The 27,995-nt window shown below is 47.8% G+C and overlaps 2 protein-coding genes and 3 long non-coding RNA genes across 9 annotated transcripts in view; 2 read left to right on the top strand and 3 right to left on the bottom strand.

Moving 5' to 3' along the window:
• IGDCC4 (immunoglobulin superfamily DCC subclass member 4) overlaps nucleotides 1-7,275 on the bottom strand; it is a 40,344-nt gene extending 33,069 nt beyond the window's left edge. For all 3 annotated transcript variants that reach the window (XM_077881516.1, XM_077881515.1, XM_077881514.1), the window contains exon 1: nucleotides 7,197-7,275. In XM_077881516.1, coding sequence (XP_077737642.1) covers nucleotides 7,197-7,266 — 70 coding nt within the window. In that variant the 5' untranslated portion in view covers nucleotides 7,267-7,275. The remainder of the gene's footprint in view (nucleotides 1-7,196) is intronic.
• On the top strand, nucleotides 404-26,039 carry LOC144303402 (uncharacterized). Its single transcript, XR_013370467.1, has 4 exons — nucleotides 404-513; nucleotides 14,829-15,113; nucleotides 22,659-22,805; nucleotides 23,398-26,039. It is a non-coding gene; the product is annotated as an uncharacterized LOC144303402 (long non-coding RNA).
• On the top strand, nucleotides 7,592-12,467 carry LOC144303403 (uncharacterized). The gene is made up of 3 exons (XR_013370468.1): nucleotides 7,592-10,469; nucleotides 10,657-10,805; nucleotides 11,259-12,467. It is a non-coding gene; the product is annotated as an uncharacterized LOC144303403 (long non-coding RNA).
• LOC144303404 (uncharacterized) lies at nucleotides 9,095-18,238 on the bottom strand. The gene is made up of 2 exons (XR_013370469.1): nucleotides 17,847-18,238; nucleotides 9,095-9,899 (listed from the first exon to the last, which is right to left on the bottom strand). It is a non-coding gene; the product is annotated as an uncharacterized LOC144303404 (long non-coding RNA).
• Nucleotides 23,818-27,995, bottom strand: part of DPP8 (dipeptidyl peptidase 8) — a 66,985-nt gene continuing 62,807 nt past the window's right edge. For all 3 annotated transcript variants that reach the window (XM_077881520.1, XM_077881521.1, XM_077881519.1), the window contains exon 21: nucleotides 23,818-27,992. In XM_077881520.1, coding sequence (XP_077737646.1) covers nucleotides 27,870-27,992 — 123 coding nt within the window. In that variant the 3' untranslated portion in view covers nucleotides 23,818-27,869. The remainder of the gene's footprint in view (nucleotides 27,993-27,995) is intronic.

Genomic DNA, 27,995 nt, shown 5'->3' on the forward strand with positions numbered 1-27,995 from the left:
ACTGTACAAATGTTTCGGCTTTTTTTTTTTTAATGAAAATTTTTTAACTGTACAAATGTTAATTACTGTTCTTAACAACCAGTCCCTTCCACCTCTGAGGCCCCTGATTCTGTGATTCAAACTTAGGGTGGTGGTGGGGGGAGGCCAGCCCGGGCTCTCAGCCCAGTGGCTTCCAGTTGCCCGGTTCCAGCCGCTGAGCAGTCAGTTTGTGCTTCAGGGGAGAAAAGCCCCACATGACACGAATCCCTGAGCCCTCCGGCAGCCTCCCCGCCCCCCCAAAGCAGTCCAGGGCCTGGAAAATCCCCTGCCGCGCTGAACAAACAATGTGAACAGTTGGGGCCTGAGCAGCTGCTGGGTATGTCAGCAGCCTGGGCTCTGGCGGGCAGGACAGCAGCCAGAGAGGCCGGGCGGCTGGCGGGGGAGCCCGGAGGAGGCTCCGATTCCCTTCCTGAATATTCATGGATCAGCAGATGTCTGGCTTCCCCACCTCGGAGGAGCTCAGCACCCAACAAGGTAGAACAGGGCAGCCAACAGGGATGTAGATGTGCAAACAGGAGTCCCCCTGGAGAGGGCCGGGCTGTGCCCACGATGATGCTGGAAAGGTCAGCGAAGCTTGAGATTCCTCATTGTATAGAAGTGGGGAAACTGAGGCGGGCGGTGGGGGGGGGTCTCGTCTCTCTGGGAGACAGTCCTTTGACTTTTTAGGGATGAACCCAGCACTGAAGAGACAGTTGCTCTGGAGTAAGAGGGTTCTCGCTGCTTGGTGCCCAACTCAACTCTGTGCCCAGGACACACACCCACAGGGGCTCAGCTCAAGCTCCAGCCCTCTGTGAGATGGCCCTGCCTCCCCGGAGGGAAGTTTTTTTTTTTTTTTTTTTTTAAGATTTTATTTATTTATTTATAAGAGACACAGAGAGAGAGAAGCAGAGACACAGGCAGAGGGAGAACCAGGCTCCCTGCGGGGAGCCCGATGTGGGACTCGATCCCAGGACCCTGGAGTCATGACCTGAGCTGAAGGCAGCCGCTCAACCACTGAGCCACCCAGGTGCCCCCGGAGGGAAGTTTTTTGTTTCGGATCACAAAGCTATTTGGAGGTCCCTTAGCCATCCTTCCTCTTGCCTAGACGGATAACGAGGTATGGTGGGGGGACCAGACTTGGTCTGGAGTCAGGGTCCTGGGTCATTCACTCTATTTCCTTGGGCCAGCTACTTTTCTTCCTTTCAGCCTCAGCCTTCTTTCCTTCCAGCCTGAAAAGGAGAAGTCTCCACTCTTCTCATTGTCACCAAAATTCTCCCAGTAGCAGAGGAGAGTATACCCAGGAGGCTTGCTAACTGCCCCAAATGTTTTGATTTTTAAACCTTTGGCACATTTTGCATTCTGCTTCATTACACAGCAACGTTTCTTTTAACATAAACGTGGTTCCTACACACCAGACTTTTTCGTAAAGTGATGCTCTGAGGCCTGGACCTTGTTTGTCCAGTGGCTTCATGGCCACCCCTTTCCCACCACCCCCAGCCCATGGCCATGGCTGACCCCCAAAGTCCTTCCCACAAGCAGTTCTCAGCTGTCCTTCTCAGGACTGGGGACACGATGGATTCTTGCTGCCCACCAGCTTGTCCTGGCAGGGGCTCCTCTGCCACCATTCCTTCGCCTCAGGCTCCTTGGTGAGACCCTGTCAGACTCAGAGTTTCTGTGCTTGGGAGACCTGAGGCTATCTCTCAATCTTTTCCTAACAGATTATTTTACCCACTTATAGGATAAATTAGATTTTATGAGGCCAATTAGAACCCAGAGAGAAAGGAGATTCGCTGCTGAGCCCCAGGGTTAGCTCAATGCTGTTTTGTGGGGTTCATGGGGCCCGGTGTAAGCCAGGGTTCCATTTTCCAGTGAACTCTCAGGAAAGGGGACAATGGGTGGGGAAGGGGAACCAAGCCTAGCTGTCTCCTTCATTAAGCCAACAACTCACCACAAACATCAATGCCTTGTCACTTCTGAATTTCAGGCCCCAACGTATTTACAACTTGTTCTCAGTGTAGGGGCATTTCTCCATGACCCCATCAACACTCTCTTTTCCCAGGAGACCCAAGTCAGTGTCTTCCAGATCCCCTCCCCACCCATGTTGGCTGTGCCTCCCTCACCACACACTAAGCCCCTCCCACCAACAGCTGGAAGGAGAGTTTGGGAACAGTTGCCTGGGACATAGGGAAGGCCACATAGTTCCCTTCATTTGTGATCCTGAGAGGCCCAGCCTCAGTGGACTTGACAGCAAAGCCACACTCAGCCCCTGCCTACATCCTGATCCCATCGCTGCATCCCTCCAGCCCCACCAGGCCAAACCTCTTTCTCTGAAAGTGCATTGCTCTTCCCTCTCCTTTCAGTGGCTATGCCATCCCTGGGTCTGATTTAGTTGCCTCTCCTTTCTCTGCCCCGTAGGACCCTGAGCACCTTGGTCACTGCAAGGTTTTTCACTTTATTTTCTCCCCAATTAGGCAACGAGCTCAGAATCATGTCCTAGTCAGCTTTCTAAATCTCCGGTGTACTTGAAACAGCACTCGGTATACAGTAGGGGCTCCATAAATATTCCTTGAACACACAAGTGGACATGTGGAGACACAGCCCCTTATGCTTTTCCCAGCCTCAATATCCTTATCTGTAAAAATTATGAGGACTCCCTAAGGGCTGGACATGATGGGAATAATATGTGTGGAAACTGCCTATATGGAAACTAGCAAACACTTAACAAAATGCTTAAAAAGCACAGAGACAGAACAGCAAATTCACACTGAAAGAAACTCTACTTAGGGACCCCTGGGTGGCTCAGCGGTTGAGCATCTGCCTTCAGCTCAGATTGTGATTCTGAGGTCCTGGGATCAAATCACCTGATCAGGCTCCCTCCAGGGAGCCTGCTTCTCCTTCTTCCTATGTCTCTGCCTCTCTGTGTCTATCATGAATAAATAAAATCTTAAAAAAAAGAAAAAAAGAAAAGAAAGAAAAGAAGAAAAGAAAAGAAAAAGAAAAGAAAAGAAAGAAAAGAAAAAAGAAAGAAAAGAAAAGAAAAGAAAAGAAAAGAAAAGAAAAGAAAAGAAAAGCTCTGTACTTAAACATAACCAGGACTGGGGAGCTCACTACCTTACCTGTTCTCCTGCCATATGGCTCATATGATTCAAAATATCTTTCTCTTGGTCCACCTTCCTCTCCCTGTATGCTCTGATCACTTGCTGGAACTTTGTCCTTCAAACTATATGACAAGGTAATGAGCCTCTTACTGAACCATCCAGAAGTCTTGGCTCTGCACCAGCTTACATGCTCAGGTCTGCATCTAAAAGACAGTTTACTGAGCCTCTGCTTCCCTGAGCTCACTGACCCCAAGGCCCCTCAAATCCAGAAGATGCCTCAGTCTCAGCAGTGAGGTAACTAACAGTCCAGTCAGCTCAGAAGACAAGGATTCTAATTCTCAGCATGTCAGGGCCAGAACATTATCTCTTTGATTTTCCTCCCCAGTCTCAGCTCCCATCACCCTCCTCCGGCCAGGCTAGGGCTGGCATCCTTCCCCATCAAAGCTGCTCTTTCTCCTCCTCCCCTTTCCCCACACCCCAGGGAGCTGGGAGCCCCCTAGCCCACCTGGCAATGACATCTGTTCTGCATCTGGAATTCTGTGTCAAGTCTGGTTGTTGTACCTCAGAAACAGTAGAGGCCGAACAGGAGTTAGGGGTGGGGAGGAGTAGAGAAGGGTGAATTCCAGAGCCCAGACTCAAGACACACCAAAGGAGGGAGGCCAAGCCCAAAGTTGGGAAATTCTTATGTGAGGGGAAGGGGGAGCAGAGAGACTGAACTTGGGTATTTGTATACCAGACCCAGGGAAAGTATGGCTCCCAGAACCAAGAGACTAGTTCCAGCTCCAGCTCAGTCCCTATCCATGCAACTTTGCAAAGTCACTCAGTTTTCTCATCTGGAAAATGGGTCCATGCTAAAATTACTCCTAGGGAGCTGGATGGGGGATGGGCTAAGTGGGTGAAGGACACTACATTATTATTTATTTATTTATTTATTTATTTATTTTTAAGATTTTATTTATTTATTTATGAGAGACACAGAGAGAGGCAGACATAAGCCGAGGGAGAAGCAGGCTCCATGCAGGAGTCCGATGTGGGACTTGATCCCGGAACTCCGGGATCACATTTTTGAGCCGAAGGCAGATGCCCAACCATGGAGCCACCCAGGCGTCCCTGGGTGTTATATATAAGTGATGAATCACTAAATTCTACATCTGTAACCAAATTTACCATATATGTTAATTAACTAGACTTTAAATAAAAATTCAAAAAATTATTTCTTCAGTGCTGACATTGGAAGACACTCTAATTGTGAGATAGCTTAACTTGAAAGAAATACCTTTAGGAGAAAAAAAAGAACTGCTAATTTACACATAACCCATGATGAACTGGGCCATGAAAGTACCTAAAAAAATCAGTGAAGATTTAGGTAACTTCTGGATAAGAGTCACTATTAAGAGAAACTTGGTTGACCCCAACTGAAGGGAGGTGGGCTTCTGAGTCTCTGGGCTGGAGAGAGGTTGGGGTTGAGGGAGTTTCCTGGTGAGGAGGAAGCAGCTCTGATGTTCTTGGAGCCTTCCTGCTACTGACCTACCCTAAATTCTGGTTCGGTGGAGGTAAGATCCCCACTTCTTGCACTGATGAAACCAGCACTCCGCATTCTACCGCCACCCCCAAACAGGAATCCCATTCCTATAAGTCTCCCCAGTTCCCAATCCCTGGCCGGAGCAGTGTTGGGGGATGCCCTGCATTCTCCCGTGCTGAGGTTGCTGAAGTGTCTATTATTCTGTACCTTCTCCTCCCTCCTCCCTGCAAACTCAGCCTATCCTCAGATCCTACTGATTCTACTTACTAAATATCTCTAGAAACCAGCTACCCTGGCCACACCAATGGCCACTACACACTTGTTGCCACCATCCTCTTTTCTGGAATACTACAACAGCCTCCCAAGAAGCTGGAGCATCCTGCCTCCAGCCCAACCGGTTCTCCACGCTGGCTGCTGGCTGTGGTGAGCTGATGCAAAGCTGATCTTAAAACTTGCCAAGGAAAAAAAAAAAAAAAAAAAACTTGCCAAGGGCTCACTGGGGGCTTTCAGGCTAGAAAGCTCAGTGGGACTTATAAAGACCTTCAAGAGCCCAGCCCCCCCCTCCCCTTCAGCCTTCTCTCTACACTTCTTGGCCCCTGTCCCATCCCCCTCCAACCTCCCCTACTCTCACCCCTGTGCTCTAAACTCCAGCGGAATTAGCTTCATTCAGTGGCCTAAACGAAGTCACCTCCGAGTGCCCATACGTCAGTTCACTTTGAAAAACGTTGCCCATCATCACTGGCCTTCTACGGGGCTAACTGACCCTCTGCATTGGGCTCTATTATTTGTCACTTCCTGCAGGATGCCTTTCCTGACCTTTCCTGATCACCTGTCAGACTCCCCCCTCCCCACATCAGACTGCAAGGTCTGCACCAGAGACAAGGTCTGTCTCCTTATTTACTATATTCCAGGCACCAGGCACATGCTAATTAAAAAGGGTGCTCAGTAAATATTTGTTGAATGAATGAATGAATAAGTGACCTTGGTCCAGATCAGGATGGCCCATGAGAACTCTACAGGGCTGTCTCAAGGCCTGTTAGGCTTTGGGGGACTGAGGGCCAGGAGCCTCCCTGCTTTAGCCTTGCACACTGGCTGCCAGGGGCCCTGCTGGGGCCCTGCCCCTGGAGAGCAGGGAGAGACCAGGTCGCCCACGCAAACCGAGCCCCCTGCAGGAGGCCCCACCCGTAAAGCATAATGACTGAGCCGGGTTCCCCGCCCTCACCCCGCTAGGCTGGGTGACCCCGAGCCCGTCCCTGGAGCTCTTGGAAGAGCCTAAGAGGGTAGCAGGCACAACCATTCCTTAATCCCAGGAGCTCGGGGAGGACTGGGGCCTCTCCTGCACTTCCCCGCCCCCTCCACCTGACAATTCCCGCGTCCCAAATGCGGGCAGGAGAGGGGCGTGTCTTTGTCCGGATTGAGGGGGTCCGAGCTTTGGCCCGCACTTTCCCACCGGCTCTTCGGGTTTCCTGGAGATGGGCCTGGGGCTGGCCGGAGGAGGCTCCTTCCCCGCTCCGCCGTCCCTGCCTCCCTCCCACGTGGCCTGGCTCCGTCTCTCTGGAAAGCCGCAGCAGCTGGAGAGAAATCCCCCTCCCCACCCCCACCTCCAAGTCCCTCCCCGGCTCGCCCCGGACACATCCTCAGCTCCCCCCTCGGCAGCGAAGGCAAGAACTAGGCGAACAAAGCGGGCAGCCCATCCCCCGCCCCAGCCCTGCCACCCACCTTCCCCGAGGGCCGGGCCCCGACGCGCACAGCGGGGAGGGCCGGGCGCTGCGCTGGGGGACCGAGCCCCGGGCGCCGAGCACTGGGCGCCGAGCACTGGGCGCCGAGCACCTCAGCCCAGCTCCTTCTCCCGACCGGACGCCGGTCCTACCCCCCACGCGGCCCTGAGCGGGGGCGGGGGCGCTGCGAGGAGGCCCCGCGGGCCCGGTCAGCGCTTCCCCGACCTGCCCCCGGCGGGGGCGGCAGCGACACGCGTCCCAGCGCGAGGGCGAGGGCGAGGGCGAGGGCAGGACGAGTCCACGGAAGCAACTGGTTTCCTGCCCCCTCCCCCCGGCCCTCCGAGCCCCGGGCTGGGGGCGCGCCGGTGACCACCCCCCGCCCCGGGGGCCACACCCACCGGGCAAAGTTGAGTGTGGTGTCACCGCGACCCCCGGGCAAGGACACTCCCCAGAAGCCAAGGCCAAATATTTAGCTCAGCCCCATAAACACAATCACACACGATCCCGACACCAATGGAGGTGCCGACGCGCACACACACACACGCACACGCACACTCTCAAGCCCGGCACCCGCGCGGGCGACCCCGAGCCGCAGCCCCCGCCCGCGGCCGCGACACGCACTGCGGACACTCGGCCCGCACGAGCCCCGGCCCCGCTCCGCGCGCTCAGGCTCCCGCTCCGCACACCAGGGCCGCCCCCGCCGCGGCCAAGTCCGCGCCCCCCCGTCCCCGCCGCAGCTCGCGGACCCCGGGGCCGGCCCCCCGGGACCCCGCCGCACGCCCGCACCGGCCCGCACCGCCCGCCCCACCGCCGCCGCCGCCGCCGCCGCCGCCCCCTTACCGCGCGCCGCCAGCAGGCACAGGGTCAGCGCCACGAGCCCGCCGCCGCGGCCGGCGTCCCCCCGCGCCATGGGGCCCGCCCGCCCGGCCGCCGCCGCCGCCGCCGCCGCCGCCGCCGCCGCCCCGCGCCTCGGCCGCCGCCGCCGGGGGAGGGCGCGCCGGGCGTCAGTGGCCCGGGGAGGCGCGGCGCCGCGGGCGGGGGCGCGGCCTCGGGGGCCCGGGCCCGAGCGGGGGCCGGCGCGGGGGCCGGGGCTGCCGCCGCCTCGCCCGCCCCTCCATCGCCATCTTGGGCGAGCGGCCGGGGCGGGCGGGGGCGCCGGGCGAGTGCGGCCGCCGGGCCCTCCGGGGACCCCCGCGCCCCGCGCCCCGCGCCCCCGCCCGCCCCGGGCCCCGTGGGTCTCTTGGACTCCCGGTCCCGGCGTCTCTTTCCGCCTCGGGGCGTCCGTTTCTCTTCCCTGTCGCTGCCCCAGGGTCTCCTCCCTCCCGGTTCTAGGCTCAGCGGAGGCAGAGTCAGGGTCCCTGTCCCGCGGGCCCGCCTTGCCGCGCGAGCCCAGGGCGCCCCGGCCCAGACCCCGGCCCAGACCCCGGCCCAGATCCCGGGAAGCCGCTCCCCCGGCGGCGGCGGGAAGCTCGCTGGGGACCGGACGGCACCCTCCGCATCCCCGTCTCCGCGGCCAGCCCAAGCTGCAGGCGTCTCCTGGCCTCCTCCTCTCGCTCCTGCAGCCCTCAAGCCAGGCGAGCAAGCCCTGCCCCAAGCCCCACCGCGCTTAGACCTTCCACGACCCGGCGAGGGGCAAGGAAAGTTGGATTGCGCCCATTGTACACACGGGGAACCTGAGGGTGGAGGAGGTGAAGTGACTCCCCTAAGGACATGAGGCCAGGGAGCGGCAGATACAGGATCCCAACCCTGGTTTTCAGACTCCGAAGGTCATTTCCCACTCATTTCTTCAATGATGCCTTTCCTGCCCTTGGCCACACTGGCTTTCCCAATATCTGCACAAATGTTTCTTGTTCTAAAAGTAGGGATTCGACCTCAGGCTAGGATAGGGAGAGGAGCTCAGATTAAATGACCTATATATAAGTTCTCTTCCAAGCCCAAGATGTCATGATTTTTCATTCCTTAGGCCTCCGATGTTCCCATGGCTTAGTCATTTTGTCTGTGTACCTGGTAGGTGTCTTACCCATTTGTTGCTAGTTATCCTTTTTTTTTTTTTTAAAGAAAGATTTTGTTTATTTATTTTTGAGAGACACACAGAGAGAGAGAGGGGCAGAGACATAGGCAGAGGGAAGAGAAGAGGTTCCATGCAGAGAGCCTGATGTGGGACTCCCTTCTGAGATTCCAGGATCATGCCCTGAGCTGAAGGCAGATGCTCAACCACTGAGCCACCCAGGGTCCCTGTTGCTAGTTATTCCTAGTGATCACCTGTCCTTTGCAGATCTAACAGAGTCTGACTGTATATTCATTGTCAGGCCCATCAGTAGCACTTGACTTGGGTGAGCATCCCAAGCATCCACTTGCTTCTTTTAGTGATCTCATGTGGCCACTAAGGCTTTAAATGACATTTTTTTTTTAAGTTCTATTCTATAAATAAATAAATAAATAAATAAATAAATAAATAAATAAATAAAGTTCTATTCTCTCATGAAATATCTGCACCAGGAAGGCCCTGGTGGCTCAGCGGTTTAGCGCCTGCCTTCAGCCCAGGGCGTGATCCTGGAGCCCCGGCACTGAGTCCCACATCGGGCTTCCTGCATGGAGCCTGCTACTCTCTCTGCCTGTGACTCTGCCTCTCTCTCTCTGTGTGTGTCTCTCATGAATAAATAAATACAATCCTTCCAAAAAAAAAAAAAAAAGAAAGGAAAAGAAAAGAAAAGAAAAATCTGCACCATACCACAGAAAAAGTCACTGCAGAATCTTTAATCCTTCTGTTGTCCAATCTTCCAGCTCACTTTTGCCAGCACCAACACGGGTTCATCTAGTCTCCCCGACTTTCTGCATTCTATTCTTGCATTCTTTTGGGGTGTTTTTGATATCTTTTTCTTTGCATACAGGTCATGTCTTGGACGTTGAGGTTTGGGTTCAGTTTTCTTTGTGTAATCCAAGGGATCGTAAATCATGCCAAAGCCAGGTGTCTTGCCACCACCAAAACAGGTTCTGAATCCAAATACGAAGATGACATCTGGCGTGGTCTTGTACATTTTGGCTAGTTTTTTCCCGAATTTCTGCCTTTCCAGGGTGAGGAACATCAATGACTATTTGTTTCTGCTGAAGTACTCTGTTGGTCACGAACTTCCTTGTCCAGATTGTTACTGTGTGGTTCGTGATGACGGCCGAACTTCAGGCAGCCAGGGAGGAAAAGAGCTTAAATGACATCTTTATGCTGAAGATGCCCAAATACATACTTTCAATCTGGATCATCTCCCCTAAACCCCAGACTTATACATCCTGCAACCTGCTCGGTATTTCCATTGGCTTTCTAATAGGCATCTCAATGTGATATGTCCAAAACGGAGTCCCAATCTTCCCTGTTAAAATGGTGCCTCCCACGGTCTCCTTCTCAGGTCCTAGCAGTGCCATCCTTCCTGCTACCAGCTGATCTAAGTACTATCACCTCTCATCTGGGTCATTGCAGGAGTCCCCTTGTAGATCTCCTTTTCTCTGTCTTGTGCCCTTCAGTCTCTTCCCAGTACAGCACAAGTCATCCTGTTAAGATGTGCACAAGATCATGTCACCTGTCTGCTCAAAACCCACCAATACCTTCCATTTCAGAGCAAAAGGCAAACAAACTGTGTTTATTTATTAGAGAGAGAGTGTAAGCACAAGCAGGGGGAGGGGCAGAGGGAGAGGGAAAGAGAGAGAGAGAATCTCCAGCAGACTGAGGACTTGCCTTGCAGGGCTCGATCCCATGACCCTGAGATCATGACCTGAGCCAAAATCAAGAGTCAGATGCTCAATCGACTGAGCTACCCATGCACCCTGAAAGCCAGAGCCTTTTAATGATGAGAAGTCTTCCAGTGGCCAACTCCCTCCTTCCATCCTCTAGGCCTTTACCCACCTAGTTCAGTCTGGAACTCTGCCTCCCCCACCCCTCCTGTCCTCACAACGTGCCCATTCTTTCTAACATGCTCTACATTTTACTTATTTTATTCATAGTCTGTCCACTCAACAGAGCGAGGACTTCGTGAGGACAGGGATTTTGGTCTGCTAGGTTCCCTGCTGAATTCTAAGCAGCTAGACCAGTCCCTGGCACTGTGTAGGTGCCAAGGGACCAAGGTAAAAGATACAAGTCACTGCCCCCAGGGACAGTAGTGTTCTGAGTGACATGGGATGGTAGGGAGAATGGGGAAAAGAGGAGGGAATGTGGTGTGCGTGTGTGTGTGTGTGTGTGTGTGTGTGTGTGTGCAAGGGGGAGGGGGAGTGGGTGAGAAAGAAGGCTTCACAGAACTATTGATTGTTGCAGATGTTTGACCTGGGTCTTGACAATTTAAGGAAGGTAGAACTGACAGTGAGTGGAGAAACACGCTCTGTGGAAGCCCAGTGGTCTGAGAGCACAGGAAATGGCAGATCCAATAGTTAACTGCACAGATATCCATGGACCACCCCTTACAGGTCAGCCCCTGCTTTGGGCCCTAGAAGCATAGTGGTGAACAAGATACTTGCGTGCATGGTGCTTAGCCTAGCGCCATAAGGGAGACAGACGGGTAGGCAGGCAACTCTAATACTGTGTGGTATAGGCTGTGATGGGATATAGGAAGGAGGGGCATCGAGGCTGGACCCAGGGGGGAGAAGGAAAGGCTTCTGGAGGAAATAAATACCTGAACCAGTGTAAGTAGAATATGGGAGGTATGAACTGGGCAGGATGGCAGGGTGGAAGATAAAGCCAAACAAGAGGGCTAGGGTTAGATGGGGGCAGGCCATGTACTGCTCCCTAGTGAGCAGTTGATGATTCAACCGTCCATTGAACGAATGAGTAAATGAACAAGGTGTCACTATATAGAGTATCACTAAATCCGTAAGCTACATGCAAAAAACCCAGTTAACTTCTCTGTATTCATATTTCAGCACACAGGCCATGGTAGGGAGTAGATATGAAATGTAACAAGCTCAGGATGGCCAAATCCAGCGTAAGGAGTGAGAGCCACGGTCCTTGTCCTGCTGCTTGTTTATGACTTTGCACAACTTCCTTTCTCTCTCTGGGCCTCACCTTCATCATTGAGAAAAATAAGAGGGCTGGGGTCTGATGCACATTTCAGGAGGAGTTCCAAAGAGTTCACACCATTAAAAGTGAATATGGTACCCATCTTAATTTCTTTTTCAATCAATAAATATTGTATTATATTCCCCTTTCAAATAGTGACATGGAATGCCTCCAATGATGTATGGGGTGCTCATGAGTGGATGACCACAGATAGCTAATGAGCATGCTCAGGTGAACATCATTAGCCATTGTCATGGTTTTGGGGTTTTTTTTCCATGTACCCTGAAAGAGGTTAAATTGTTGTTAATCTTAGTTATTTATATATTGTTCAACTTATGGCCATATTGGACCATGAGGAAGTAGGAAGAGCATTGTTAGCTATACTACAAAAACCTGATGCTGAGGAATGATAATTTTGCAAATTTGCCTCAAGTTGATCCTCATTGGAAAAGAATAATATAGTTTTTTAATTAAAAAGTCATTAGTCTGGGGCACCTGGGGGCCTCAGTGGTTGAGCAACTGCCTTTGGCTCAGGTTTTGATCCTGCATCAGGCTTCCCACAGGGAGCCTGTTTCTCCCTTTGCCTATGTCTCTGCCTCTCTCTGTGTCTCTCTCGTGAATAAATAAATAAAATCTTAAAAAAAAGTCATTAGTACTAATATTCTAAGCCAATGTTTAAAAATAAAATTTAATGATAATTCAATCTCATCTGGCTTTTTGTTTACCAGAAAGGCAGACCCATTGTATCTACAATGTTATTTATAAAGAAGTACTTCCCAATAGATCCCAAAATCTTTTAGTTCACATTTCAGAAATAAATATAAAAGTAAAAAATGCGGGAATCCATGGGTGGCTTAGCGGTTTAGTGCCCGCCTTCAGCCCAGGGCGTGATCCTGGAGACCCGGGATCCAGTCCCACATCAGGCTTCCTGCATGAAGCCTGCTTCTTCCTCTGCCTGTGTCTCTGCCTCTCTCTCTCAATCTGTGTCTCTCATGAATAAATAAATAAAATCTTTAAAAAAAAGTAAATGCTAAAGCTTTTTATTTTAGCACAATATGTAATCATAACATGAAAGCAAGTTTTGTCTTCTTTGGATCCTATAACATATGGTTAGATTTCAATGTACATTTGGTCCCCAAATTTGATATATAATCTTGTTCATTGACAAGTCATGCTTTTTTTTGTTTTCCAATTACTTTAAAATCAGCATGCATCACTTTTTAAATGGGGAAGAGGGTTTTAAAGAACATCAATTTAGGGGCAACTGGTTGGCTTAGTAGAGCATTTGACGCTTGATCTCAGGGTTGTGAATTTGAGTCTCATGTTGGGCATAGAGATTACTTAAAAAATAAAATCTTTAGGAGTGCCTGGGTAGGGCAGTCAGTTAAGCTTCCAACTCTTGGTTTCTGCTCAGATCATGATCTTTAGGTCCTGACATTAAGCCCCACCTCCAGCTATGTGCTTAGCAGGGAGTCTGCTTAAAGATTCTCTCCCTCCCCCCCCCCCCCCCCGCCCCGCCCGCAATTCACACATGCCCTTTTTCTCTCTCTCTCTCTTTAAAAGAGATAAGTCTTGGGGATCCCTGGGTGGCTCAGCAGTGAGCGTCTGCCTTTGGCTCAGGGCGTGATCCCAGGATCCGGGATTGAGTCCCACGTCAGGCTCCCTGCAAGGAGCCTGTTTCTCCCTCTGCCTAAGTCTCTGCCTCTCTCTCTGTGTGTCTCTCATGAATAAATAAATAAATATTTAAAACAAAACAATCCCTTAAAACTCAAGTCTCATTTCTTCAAGGTGACCACCCAGGCCTCACCCATTTGTCTGTACCACTCAATAGGCACTGTATTATTTCTGCCTCATATGGGGATTTCCTTATTTACATAATTAGTTTGTCTCAGTCTCATGCCTCAGATGACACTGCAAAGCTCCCTGAAGGCAGAAACAGGCATGATACAGGTGATCATGCCTATGGTACATTTATAAAACAATTACCTGGGAATCAGATCACATTTGCCTAAAGAACCGACATGACAAATGATGGCTCTCTTCTCAGACTAGGCAATCTAAACCTCTTTAATTCATTAAATATCTGAAATGTTGTATATCAGCAATGAAAATGTATTGCCGAAAACAACAGACATACTGCCAGTGAAACAAAACAGAAAAATCAATGGAAAAGTTGACAAGTTTGGGATTGAATTAGTAATAAATATATATATTTAAAAGAGATACAGGATGCCTGGGTGGCTCAATGGTTGAGCATCTGCCTTTGGCTCAGGGTGTGATCCCAGGTGCCCTGATTGAGTCCTGCATCAGGCTCCCTCCAGGGAGCCTGCTTCTCCCTCTGCCTTTGTCTCTACCTCTCTCTCTGTGGCTCTCATGAATAAATAAATAAAATATTTTTTAAATTTTTTTTTAAAAAGGGGGATCCCTGGGTGGCTCAGCGGATTGGCACCTGCCTTTGGTCCAGGGCCTGATCCTGAAGTCCCGGGATCGAGTCCCACATCGAGCTCCCGGCATGGAGCCTGCTTCTCCCTCCTCCTGTGTCTCTGCCTCTCTCTCTCTCTCTATGTCTATCATGAATAAATAAATAAATCTTAAAAAAATTTTTAAAAAAGATAATAATTGGGGCATCTGGGTGGCTAAGTGGTTGAACGTCTGTCTGCCTTTGGCTCAGGTCGGGATCCTGGGGTCCTGCGATTGAGTCCCGCATCAGGCTCCCTATAGGGAGCCTGCTTCTCCCTTTGCCTATATCTCTACCTCTCTGTGTCTCTCATGAATAAAAAAAAAAAAAATCTAAAAAAAGAGATAATTATTAACGAGATAAAACAAAGTTCTGCATGAATGAAAATGATTCGAAGTCTATTACATGACTCACATCTGAATACATTTACACAGTTATTATATGTGTAAGCACTGAATATTGGTCTAAGTAAAATTACAATAGAACTATACTGAAAAGATGAGGGGGATAGGAAATGTGTGTTTGGTGAAAATGGAAAGGAAAACAGTTACATTCTAAGCTTTCATAGTGGAAATGCCAATAAATAATGTATAAAAACTGAAAAAAAATCAGTAACATTACATACTTTTTAAAAAAAGATTATATTTATTTATTCATGAGAGATGCAGAGAGAGAGAGGCAGAGACACAGGCAGAGGGAGAAGCAGGCTCCATGCAGGGAGCCTGATGTGGGACTTGATCGCAAGACTCCAGGATCACGCCCTGGGCCAAAGGTAGGCACTAAACCGCTGAGCCACCCAGGGATCCCCACATACATTTTATTTAGAGAGGTGGTTTAGAACTTGACTCTATAAGCTATGTCCCTGTGAAATTGGGATAAAAGTAAATGTTAAAAAAAAAAAAAAGAAAAAGGTGACACAATTCTCTGTATGGTTCGGCGAGATGCCCTCCTATCCTGAATCATCCTTCCTCCTCAGCGATCCAGGCAAACACTGATCCACTGCCCCATTCCCATCACTGCCTTGCTGCACTCGACAGCTGGGAACCACTGCTCCTCAACACCCACTTCTGCTCAAGGCCAGCCTGCCCCAGCAAGCCTGGGATTCAGAGGACTCCTTCCTGGTACCCTTTTATGGAAACCCCTGCACATCTGGCATCATGGGGCTGAGATCTGCTCTCTCCCAGGGGCTCTGGATGCTCTGCTGCAGCTGCACATGCTGAGCATGGCAGGATGGGCACACTGCCTTCAGCAGAACTGAAAGGTAGGTGACACAGGTCACATTTTCCACCTCACCCCCTTTTCCTTTAAGTAGGCTTTATGCCACGGGATGCCTGGGTGGCTCAGTGGTTGAGCATCTGCCTTCAGCCCAGGGTGTGATCCTGGGGTCCTGGAATCGAGTCCCACATCAGGCTCCCCGCATGGAGTCTGCTTCTCCCTCTGCCTCTCTTTGTGTCTCTCATGAATAAATACATTTAAAAAAAAAAGTAGGTTCTATGCTCAATGTGGGGCTTGAACTCATAACCCCGAGATCAAGAGTTGCATGCTCTACTGAAAGAACCAGCCAGGCGCCCCATCAACCCCTCTTTGGAAGCTGCACCCCCTCCTGCTGGAGACTGTGTCCACCCACAGCCTCTGGGGGCCAGGGCCTTGTCCCCAGGCCCGTCCTGCTCAGTAACCTCTTTGCTCTTCATGTTCCCCATCAAAGCATGTCTACCCAGTGACCCGCCCTCTCCTGTGGTCTCTCAGACATACTGAGCCTGTGGAAATGAAGCACGCGGAGGAGCTAGGGGTAGATGCAGAGCCCTCTTAGCACTCATTATTCAAGACCTGTCACACTCCATCTCTAGCCTTCCTGCCTGTTCCTTTCATTGTCACACTCAGGTGCCCACCTCCCTGTGTGCCCACTATGTCCCCCACCCTCCTGCTTTATCCCTTCACACCTGTGTGTAAAGTCTTCTCTTTGCCTGCAATGACTTCCTCCCACCTGGGGAAACTTTCCTTAAGACCTAATCCAAATGCAACCTCCTTTGTGCAGCCTTCCAGAAAAAAATAATAGCCCAAGTTTGTTGAGTGCTGCGTGCCAGATACCAGGGGCTTGGCGTGCATTTTCTCGTATCAGAGCTTGTAGCAACTCCATCAAGTCGTACCATCATTAGTTCTAGGTTATAAAAGAGGAAGCGGAAGTACAGAGAGGTTAAGTAACTTGCTCAAGGTCACACAGCAGGACGTGATTCAGCGGGAGTCAGGATAGATCAAAGGCCACTCCTAACTGCTGTCCTGCGCTGCCTCCTGGGAGCTCGCACAGCACTCGGCATTATTTCTTTGTGCTCACCCGCTTTTGTTTACATGGCCATCTCCACTTCTGGATTCAGAATCTTTTGAGAACAGAGAATGGGTCTGGCTCCTCTGAACATCCTCAGATCCCTGGATCCCTCAGCAGGAGCCAGGCCCGTGGCAGCTGTTCAATTCATGTTGTTTGCTAATGGAACCAGCGAAGCTAGAATTAGCATTCCACTTCTGCACTGTGACCTTGGGAGAGCCATACAACTCTCTGACCTTTAATTTCTTTCTGGGGGGAGCGGGGTGGGGAAGCCACGGGGGTGAGGAGGGGGGAATAATACTCATACCTAACTGATGTCTCCTAGCTTAGGAGATCAAACTGAACAAGACATTGTCATGAGGAAATACCCTGTAAGTGGTGGGACGCTCACCATTATAGATGGTAGCAGTTGGTACTCAGAGGGCAATGTGTCATCTGCTCACAGGTAAAACCTGACGCCTTGGGACGCCGGGGTGGCTCAGTGGTTGGGCGTCTGCCTTTGGCTCAGGGCGTGACCCTGGGGTCCGGGGATCGAGTCCCACATCGAGCTCCCTGCATGGAGCCTGCTTCTCTCTCTGCCTGTGTCTCTGCCTCTCTCTCTCTGTGTCTCTCATGAAAAAATAGAATCTTTAAAACAAAACAAAACAAAACAAAACAAAACAAAACAAAACAAAACAAAACATGGTCTCCCTCCAAGGGCCTTACCCTGCATCCTAGTAATGTGCAATCCTGGATGAGCAGCCATGGGGGCAGGCAGGCGGGAAATATCTGAGACCAAGGCAGAGTCTAGTCACCCTGATGGCAGGCTTCTGTACCCACTCTCCTTCCTCACATCCCAGATCCTTGGGGCTGAGGCCCGTTCCTCTCCCCACCCAGCATCTACCTTCTCCCCAGGGCTCGGGCCTGACAACTCAGGTCTGGAGAGAACTGCTCCCATTGGCAGCCCTGCACTCTTTGGAGGGGTGGGGTCCAGGCTAGTGGCAGGAGCACTAATATCAGCTTCAGAAACCACCTCCAGGCCCCCATCCCATGCCACGCCTGCGCTTGGCACTTTGGCTTACCTCAACCCGTGAAGGAGGTATTAGAACCCCACTTTGCCCAAGATTAGAGAAGCAAAGGGCTTACTCAAGATCACAACTGTTAGACTTGAACCCCAAGTCTATCACGTTCCAAATTCTCCAGTCTTTCCCATGCTCCCCCTTCTTTCTCTGGGCAAGTTCAAGGAGATTTATATCCAAGATCCACCCAGTACATGCTTTCTCAGCATGAGCTCAGTCCCTGAAGGAACTCAGATTTCAGGCAAATACCATATTTCCTTGATTCTAAAATACAATCCAGGCAGCCCTGGTGGCTCAGCGGTTTAGCGCTGCCTTCAGCCCAGGGCCTGATCCTGGAGACTGGGGATCGAGTCCCACGTCGGGCTCTCTGCATGGGGCCTGCTTCTGCCTCTGCCTGTGTCTCTGCCTCTCTCTCAATCTGTGTCTCTCATGAATAAATAAATAAGATGTTTTAAAAAATACAATCCTATTCACATTTTTATATTTCTGGTATCAGGATCTTACAAATGGTTAACATCTTAGATTTTAGGAAATTTAGGAGAAGCCCTAGAGATCGTATTCCAGTGTCTCTGTCCAGCTCCCAGCGAATCTTGTGACTTTGAGGGAGTCACCTTACCTGCTGGTACCTCAGGGAGTTTTCTCAGCCTGACTTTGGATATCAGCTCTGCCACTTGACTGCTGTATGGCTTTGCAATCTTCTCTGGGACTCAGCCCATGCTGGGTGTGGAGCCTACTTAAAAACATTTTAATTTAAAAATTTAAAAGGGCAGCCCAGGTGGCTCAGCGGTTTAGGGCCACCTTCAGCCCAGGGCCTGATCCTGGAGTCCCAGGATCGAGTCCCGCATCAGGCTTCCTGCCTAGAGCCTGCTTCTCCCTCTACCTGTGTCTCTGCCTCTCTCTGTGTGTCTCATGAATAAATGAATAAAATATTTAAAAAAAATAAAATGAATAAAATATTTAAAAAAATTTTAGCCACTAGGCTAAGAAGCACACTCCTCCGGGCCTAAAGCATGGGTAGGGGACAAAGAATAAAAATTCCAATGACATTTCAAAGAAGAGGTCCTAGAAGCTTAACTTAGGGAAAATTTGGGGTGTTTTGGGGGCAGTCCTATTAGTGAATTGGTAGATGGATGCTTAGGAGCCTAAATAGCAAGGTCAAAATATTCATTTGAGGGAGGCCTGGGTGGCTCAGGGGTTGGGTGTCTGCCTTTGGCTCAGGGCATGATCCTGGGGTCCTGGGATCAAGTCCCACGTCAGGCTCCCTGCAGGGAGCCTGCTTCTCCCTCTGCCTGTGTCTCTGCCTCTCATAAATAAATAAAATCTTTTTAAAAATATATTCATTTGAAAATTATTTGAGGGGCTCCTGGGTGGCTCAGTTGGGTAAGCATTTGACTCTTGGTTTTGGCTCAGTTCCTGATCTCAGTGTTGTTAGATCAAACCCCACCTGCGTGGCTCTTCTCGCTCAGCAGAGGAGATGACTTAGGATTCTCTCTCCCCCTCTCCCTCTGCCCCTCCCCTGCTCACACTCTCTCATATAAATAAAAATAAATAAGTAAATAAATAAATCTTTTAAAAAATTTTTATTATTTTTTTTTAAATAAATAAATCTTTAAAAAAATTTGTTTGATACTCAAGTATCTAAGAAGCCTTTCTGGTGTGATTGTATGATGGGGAGAACTTGCCAAGTTTAAATACAGTGCCGACTCTCAGGGTCTGTTATCTAACTTGAGAAACAAACAGAATGGTGTAAAATTAAGTGTTAAATCTGAGATAAGCTTTACTGAGCACGTTTATTGCACACTAGGCACCAAGTACTTTATAGTGCAGTAAACAAATTTAATCCTTACAACAATCTGTTGAGGTTTCTGGTATTATTCCTGTTTCATATTTAAGGAAACGGAGGGTCAGAATGTTATGTAAACATGCCCAAGTCCATAAAGCTAGCAAGTAGCAAAGGCAAGGGTGGAAGCCAGGATCCAAAGCCAATGCTGTTATCATTTTGCCATCCCACTTGGGGAAATTCCCATAAGCTCTGTAGGATGCTTAGAGGAAGCTAGGTCTGACCTCAAAGTATATGTTCTATTAATTGAAAGAGGAATACCTCAGGATGCTTGTGGTGACTGAAGAGCCTAGGTGAGGGAAAGCCAGGAAAGGTCAGGTATCCTAGGGCCTTGGATTTGATTAGGGACCAGAGCAGGAATGTGAAAACATAAAGTTCATTTAAGAAAGTGGCAGTGTCCTGCTGGGTGTGTTAGGGAGGCAGGAGTTGAGTTGGTCCTGAGAACCTACTAAGGACAAGGGCTGTGTCCTCTTCCTCCGTTTTTTTGTGGCCTACCAAAGGCCTGGCACATGATTGTTACTGTGCATTTGCTGAATGAAAGTTGAGAGCAGCTTCTTTGGAGTTGTTAGGAACTTTTAAAAAAGATTTTATTTACTTATTTGAGAGAGAGAGAACAAGTGGGGGGAGCTGTAGAGGGAGAGGGAGAAGCAGACTCCCGCTGAGGAGGGAGCCTGACAAGGGACTCCATCCCAGGATCCTGGGATCATGACCTGAGATCTGAGCTGAAGGCAGATGCTTAAGTGACTAAACCATCCAGATGGTTTAAAAAATTTTTTTAGGGACGCCCGGGTGGTTCAGCGGTTTAGCGCTGCCTTCAGCCCAGGGCGTGATCCTGGAGACCGGGGATCCAGTCCCACATCAGGCTTCCTGCCATCCTGCTTCTCCCTCTGCCTGTGTCTTTGTCTCTCTCTCTCTGTGTCTCTCATGAATAAATAAATAAAATCTTTTTTAAAAAGATCAGGCCCTGGGCTGAAGGCGGCCCTAAACCGCTGAGCCACCCGGGTTGCCCTTTTAAATTTTTAAATTAAAAAAAAAATTTTAGGGATCCCTGGGTGGCGCAGCGGTTTGGCGCCTGCCTTTGGCCCAGGGCACGATCCTGGAGACCCAGGATCGAATCCCACGTCAGGCTCCCGGTGCATGGAGCCTGCTTCTCCCTCTGCCTGTGTCTCTGCCTCTCTCTCTCTCTCTCACTGTGTGCCTATCATAAAAAAAAAAAAAAAAAAAAAAAAAATTTAAAGTAGGCTCCACGCCCAGCATGGAGCCCAGTGTGGGACCTGAACTTAACAACCCTGAGATCAAGACCTGAGCTAAGGGATGCCTGGGTGGCTCAGCGGTTGAGCGTCTACCTTCGGCCCCGGGCATGAGTCCCACATCAGACTCCCTGCATGGAGCCTGCTTCACCCTCTGCCTGTGTCTCTGCTTCTCTGGGTCTCTCATGAATAAATAACTAAAATCTTAAAAAAAAAAAAAAAAAGGATCTGCACCAAGATCAAAAGTCTGATGCTTAACTGAGCCACCCAGGCATCCCAAAGTCACTTGGATTTTTTTTTTTTTCCTAAAGATTTATTTATTTATTTATTTATTTAATTTTTTTTTTTTTTTTTTTTTTTTTTTTTTATTTATGATAGGCACACAGTGAGAGAGAGAGAGGCAGAGACACAGGCAGAGGGAGAAGCAGGCTCCATGCACCGGGAGCCCGACGTGGGACTCGATCCCGGGTCTCCAGGATCGCGCCCTGGGCCAAAGGCAGGCGCCAAACCGCTGCGCCACCCAGGGATCCCAAGATTTATTTATTTTAGAGAGGGAGGTGGAGGAGCAGAGGGAGAGGGAGAGAAAAACTATTCAGCAGAATCCGTGATGAGCACAGAGCCTGAAGCTGGGCTGGATCTCACCACCCTGAGATCACAACCTGAGCCCAAACCAAGAGTTGTATGCTTAGCCAACTGCACCACCCAGGTGCCCCTCAGTTGGAATTCTTAATCTTCGCTTCCAACCCAGGCTAGTTCGAGAGCTACCCACCATGACCTTACAGGTCCTAGACTGTGGCAGGAAGGGCAGTAATAGCCACGAGGAGGAATGGATAGTTGAGACAACGCAAAATAATTAACTGGTGAGGCAACACTCCCTAAAGCACCCAACTGAACTACACATGGTAGCATTTACATGCATGCTGAGGGATGCAAATATGACCACATATATGCCCAGAAACCCAGCTAACATGGAGAGGTCATTCTACAGAGCAGTGTGGTTTCTAGAACCTACATGGCCAGAGGACCTTCCTGCAGAGAATTATCACCTAGAATGTTAAAATCAACTACACCACTTCGGCAGGGTGAAGACAGCAGGAGCTTGGGGCTGGGAGCTGGGGAAGAGTCTTGGAATTGGAGAATTATTTCTCCACACTTTTTAAAAAGGATTTTATTTATTCATGAGAAACATGGACAGAGAGAACGCAAGAGTGGCAGAGGGAGAAGCAGGCTCCATGCAGGGAGCCCAAGGTGGGACTCGATCCCGGGTCTCCAGGATCACACCCTGGGCCGAAGGCGGTGCTAAATGGCTGAGCCTCCTGGGCTGCCCTCTCCACACTTCTATTTCAAGGACTCAGGTCTGGGAGCCCATTTAGAGAGAGTATCTTTCAGTAAGGAACACACAGCAAACTCAACAACTCAGCTGAGTCAGAGCTGAGGCCCATCTAATCCAGTTCAGTGGGCGCTGAACCTCTTCCAGGGGAGCAAGCGCAGGGCACCAGAGCTGTGGACAGAACTAGGCTGACGAACGTTTAAATCCTGGTAGTTCCTGAAACCATTCCAAGCCCCAAATAAAATTACAATCATGGGATTTTCATACTTCAGTTGTTTCACCTCTGTTCTCCCTAAAGCACCAAGGGATCAATCACTGTTTCCTCAACCATTGAGAGAGCTTAGGCCAAAGAGAAGTCTACTGGCTTCACGGCCATAGCACAGGCCTGACAGGACTCTGGTATATAGGAGCCCTAGAGCCACTGGGATGCCTGCACCTCCAGCACAGTATTTGCAAGATGCTTATGGCCAGGTTGAAAGCTTTTTTTTTTTTTTTTTTAAATTTTGAAAGGTTTTAAGTAATTTCTACATCCATCATGTGGCTCAAACTCACAAATCTGAGATCTAGAGTCACACACACTGAGCCAGCCAGGCACCCCAAAAACCTGATTTTTGGTTAGCAACAGATCTAGGCTGAGTTAAAGACACCAAGGAAGGGGCACCTGGCTGGTTCCAACAGAAGAGCATGTGACTCTTGATCTTGGGGTCATGAGTTTGAGCCCTGCTTTGGATGTAGTGATTAAAAAAATAAGCTTAAGGGATGAAAAAAAAGAGACCAAGGTAGTCTGTTTCCCCCATAATGCCGTAAATGGGATATATGGAGCCGGGGGCGGGGGGAGGGGTGCTCACTGGTCACTCCCTGCTGCCAACAGGTAACCTAGTGCGCCTTCAGTGTATCCCAGAGGGCCAAATACCGTGTGTGTCATGAGGTGAAAATGCTAGGAAGCACTCGTCTATAGCACTGCCCTGTTTAAAGATCTTTAAAATTTATTTTTCATTTATTTGTAAGGGAGAGACAACAGGGGGAGCGGCAGAGGGAGAGGAAGGGAGAGAGAGAGAAGCAGACTCTCCACTGAGTGTGGGCTCCACCCAGAGACCCTGAGATCACGACCTGAGCTGAAATCCAGTCAGATGTTCAACCAACGGAGCCATCGAGGTATCCAAAGATCATCTTTAATCATTTCTGTACACAAAATAAAGATTTAAGACCCTGGGGTGCCTGACTGGCTGTCGGTAGACCACACAACTCTTGATCTTGGGGTTTTGAGTTAGAGCCTTACGTTGGGGGCAGAGTTTACTTAAATAAAAGGGGCATTAAAAATAATAAAAAAGGGCAGCCCGGGTGGCTCAGTGGTTTAGTGCCGCCTTTAGCCCAGGGCATGATCCTGGAGACCTGGAATGGAGTCCCGCGTCAGGCTCCCTGCATGAAGCCTGCTTCTCCCTCTGCCTGTGTGTCTCTGCCTCTCTTTGTCTCTCATGAATACATAAAATATTTATTATTTTTTTTTACATAAAATCTTTAAAAAAAATTTTTTTTTTGGGGGGGGATCATCCTTCAAGAATCTGATAAAGCCAAAGCTTTTCTCCCCAGAATGCACTTCCACTCATTCATGCAATATTTTGCATTCCACTGCTGAGGCTTAGAGAATCCAGATTAAGTGCCTGCTCTGGAAGGATTATCAGACAAACCCCAAGTTTACTAGTTTTAGAGGGGTTCATCTGCTTCTCTCTCCCCATCTCCAATACAGCTTCAACACACCAGAGAATTGTCAAAGAAACCTCTGAAAAAAGTATTACACTGAACTTCCTTGCAATTTCCCAGGGAGCATGCAGAGACCACTATCTGGAAACTCCAAGTGACATCCCTGAGAAACCGCCAGCTGCTTAGAAGGACTCGCTAATCACTGGCTCCAGGCACCACCTCCCGCCGCGGTGCAAACTGTTGGCTGTTGGGAACCACTTGCAGGCACAGAAGAGTTCCCTGCACACCTCCCCATCGGTCTGGATGCGTTGGTGGCTAGTGTTTATACTAGAAACCCCATGTAATCACTCTGCAGTCTCCCCTTTTCCGTGGCAAGCACATGACCTTGTTTATGTGTATTTATCACTCCAGTTACCACTAATCAAGGGGAGATTGTACAATAGGAGGGAAGGAACATTTACATCAATTAATTTTAGCAGCATCTTTATTGCAACAAAGAACCTGTAATAAAATGCAACAAAACTAATGTTTCACTTTACATGATTAAAAGCCATGTAGCTGAAAATGAGAAAACCCATTAACTTACTGGAATGAGACATGCAATTCTTTTTATACAAGTCAATGCTTAAAACAGCAGGCACTTTATGTTCTAAAATTAAAGACCTGAACTCCAATTGTGCTGAATACAACGTAAAATTGTATTTGGGTTATTCAAAAATAAACATACAAATATTACTTTTTTCTCTCTGTGAGGGACTTCTGAAATGATTACCTAGAACTGTCTCTTGACAAAATGAGAAAAGCAGGAGCCAGCACCTTGCACTAACATGTCTCCATACTTGTAGGCCGTAAGATGGGTGGGTGAGGCTGGGTAAGGTTAGGAAAGCAGGAGTCAGGGGAGTTTCCTTATACCTTCATGTCTGCTGGGAATGGACACTCACCTTAAAATCTTAGTTTAGATATAGCCATGTCTCTTTTCTTATTTCAAATAGCTCTAAGTTAGGCTCCCAGGCTTATGCAAGCACTCTATTCTATATCCCAAATCCCCCACTACTAGGAAGACACATTTAGTGTAACAGTTTTAATTAACTTCAGAATGTCATATACTAATTAGAAGTACTGCTTCATTAATAAGCATGCTTAGCATTTACTTTAGAATGGAAAAATTAACCATTTTATGTTATTTTTAAAATGTTTTATAGGAATATATTAATAAATACTTCTTTAAAAATTTGCCTTTTCTACATATCATTTAACTACCATGAGTCAGGACATCTGGATAGAATCTAGTACCAACTGAACACTAACTGGCTACATGGCCATGGCTATATTTTCTCCTCTCTCTATATGTAGCTTCCTCCTCTAACCAACAAGAACATTAGATTATATCAAAGATATAATAGCTTGAAAAATTTAAGATTCTATAATAATGAGAAATCTTACAGGAATCATTCCACCTAGAGAGAATTGTTACAGGTGGGATACACTTTCTGTAAGGAATAAAACAAGTAGTAAAAAAGGTAAGCATCAGTATCTAGATCTCATTCTTTTAAAAAGTAATGCATGCATTGTGACTTCAACCTCTCATATGAGGCTTTTGAAATGAGCCAGGAACAGTATTGAAGGAACAGCTTTCATTCCAAAATGAATCTCCAGACATGGAGGATACATAGTCCATGATACCTTCTGCTTCTTTCAGAGTGAGAAAAGCCCAACAGTGATCACAGATGAGCAGCTATACTGGCTATTGCTTTAGGTGTTTGTAAATCAGTCCAGTGTAAAAATCACCTTTTATTTTCTCAATCCAATTTCATGATCTACGAAGGACTTTGTGAAAGTAGCCCACAAACAACTTTAGAATCACCTTGGAAAGGCTGTTAGAACTGCAGATTCCTGGTCTCCACCCAATCAACCAAATCCAAACTTCTAAGAGTAAGTTCAAGACTACATTTCCTTTAGTAATAAGCATCCCAGACGAATCTTAGATTGAGTCCCACTGCTCAATACTGCATAAGCAACTATACCTGTTGATGGTTGCTCAAGCGTATCTATTTATCAAGCCTGCAAAAACCACCCCATTTGATGTTTAACTGAGTGCTTTTTGGCTCTTACCAAAAGTGTTGCTTTTATATACTCTTAGCCTTTTAAGATGTTATTTGTAGACAGGGTACAAAGAGTTTTAGTGAGATTTCTACTGATTGCCTGAATTGACTATGATGTTTTCCACATCAGTTTTTAAAATGAAGCTCAAACTGTCTTTCTGCATGTGAATTCAGTCACATATTTTTCCCCCATAGAAGGAGAATGGCATTTAATGAACTGGGAATTATAACAGAGGTATTCCTTGTGATATGAAGAAAGGACAGGCAAGATGCAGAAGGAAAACACTGGTGAATTCAAGAGTACACGAGGTTCTCTAAGGTTTGTTTTGGTAAAATGAGGGAGGCCATTTTGAAGAAACAGCATTAACGGGTAAGAGGTTTCAAATGAATAGATGTCTAAAAGCCACTGTATACCATTTCCATTTTGCATATCATATGAAGAAAGATCCCTGGAGGCCAACCAGCTCACAAACAAAAATCACCTACGATAGTCAGATATATACTTAAATCAAGGGGGAAAATACTTTCTTGGGAAGAAAAATTACCCAAATCAATTTAATTTAACATTGAAAAAAATATAAACAAACCTTGGCATGGGAAAATATCATAAACAAGCAAATCAATACATACACAGATAATAAGAAAAAGTGTGGTACCTATGATACAGTATAAATACACAAACAGCAAAACCCAATCCCCTTCCCAAGGACAGAACCACCAGGTCACCCTGCCATTTCTAGACCTCCCTCACCTCCCACCTGGCCCTCAATGATGAATTCACCTCTGATGTATATCATCACCCTTACTATTGGAGGCTGTGCTTCTCTGTAGGAGAAATCTACTCTCTCTGTAGTGGTGAAAAAGAAAAAAAGCAATTTTTCTTAGACCATTGTTTAAAAGTATTGGTAACAACTTTCCAAACACTGAGGCTTGTGATAAAAAGGGTCAAACTCACAGACGCCTTCTCTGTGCTAGCAATGTGACCCAGTAACACCCCAAGACTCTAAGATGACATTATGAGCTCCTTGAACAGTTGAGTGCTAGGGCTAAACCAGAAAAATGTCATGGCCATTCAAGAAATTGCTTAGAGGCTTTGAACACTTAAAAATAGAGCCATGGCTTGCCAGGGATCAGTTTATGGTGAAGAGGTGGTCTAGATACCTCTTTAAGTTCACAAAATCTAAATTATGCTCAAATAATTTAAAAAGGATAAAGAAAGTTTAAATTTATAAGGTTACCAAAATTAAGATGAAAATAACAAAAAATGAGAATTAGAAAAGTAACTAAGGAACTTTTCCTCCCTGAATAATGTTAGTCTGTCACTGTGTTGGCAAGACAGTGATTTCTTCATTCTGGTTTCCTTTACTAACGTCCTAGCAGTTTAAATTTCACCCCCAAACTTTTTCATGAGGATATTTGGTCAAACTTTACTTCTACTTAGTTCTTAAACAGACCCTCTCCTTTTCATCTCCCTGTCATTCTCCACACCCTGGTATCTCCCACCCTACCACTTTTCCTTCCATCACCCTAAAACTCTGGAACATTTCAATAAGGAAATACCCAATGGAAACTGGCACCACTAAATTTTCCGAAGAGTACAAGTAAATGCGTACTTTTCCCTTTTCTTAAAGGAGAAGAAATTGCCTGCAAATATTTAAGCTCTAACCATTTGATTAAAATTTTCCTGCCTGTAATTATTAATATTGTAAGACTAATTAAACCATGCTACATGTACAGTTACTTGCCTTTGTAGGAAAGGAAAAACCCACTCTGTCATATCATCAGAGAGAACTATTTATACTAGATACAGCTGAAATTGACTAAATGGTCAGAGCTTGAATGAAACAAAATAAGTGTCTTTAGGAGGCCACTAAATTACCCTTGAAAAATCATTAATGACTGGTTAAGTCATAGGTTTAATAGTGATTAGTTCATAACATGCTGGATACACCCCAAGCAATGAAGCATAAGCTATTCAATTACATTTAAGTGCTATCAAATCTGTAACTAGTCAGAGTTTCTGGAATTGAACCAAACCAATCACTAATATCATCATAGTTTAACAAACTCAGAAGTATACTGTAAAAATACACTAAGTCCATGAGGTTTATAATGCTATTAAGAAGTGAAAATAAGGTAGTATGGATACATGGCGCTAATGTCTTATTTCTTTCAGTAATTCTCATGGTATTGCTGGGTCCTTTAGAGTGTGGCATTCAATTTTGTGTGTGTGGTTAAGGGATTAGATTAATATCCACAAGCTGTAGATGCCCGCATGGCATCAAATATACTTTCAGAAGTAGATGTTAATGTGGCAGGTACCAAAATGTGATGATCAATTCCATGTTTTCTATCGATTAAACCTCCTCATTCGGTTCAACGGCCAGTGTATACCAGAGTTCTACACAGGTCAAAATTATATCACTTTCAGAGCAGCAATACGCGATCCAAGGTTTTCTTGAAGGTAGTGCAAAAGATGCAGTTCATAATGTTCTCCAGATTCAGGGACTCTTATGCTGTGTCTCTCCTGAGGATAGATCTT

This window comes from Canis aureus, chromosome 32 (genome assembly GCF_053574225.1).
Source record: "Canis aureus isolate CA01 chromosome 32, VMU_Caureus_v.1.0, whole genome shotgun sequence".
NCBI lineage: Eukaryota > Metazoa > Chordata > Mammalia > Carnivora > Canidae > Canis > Canis aureus.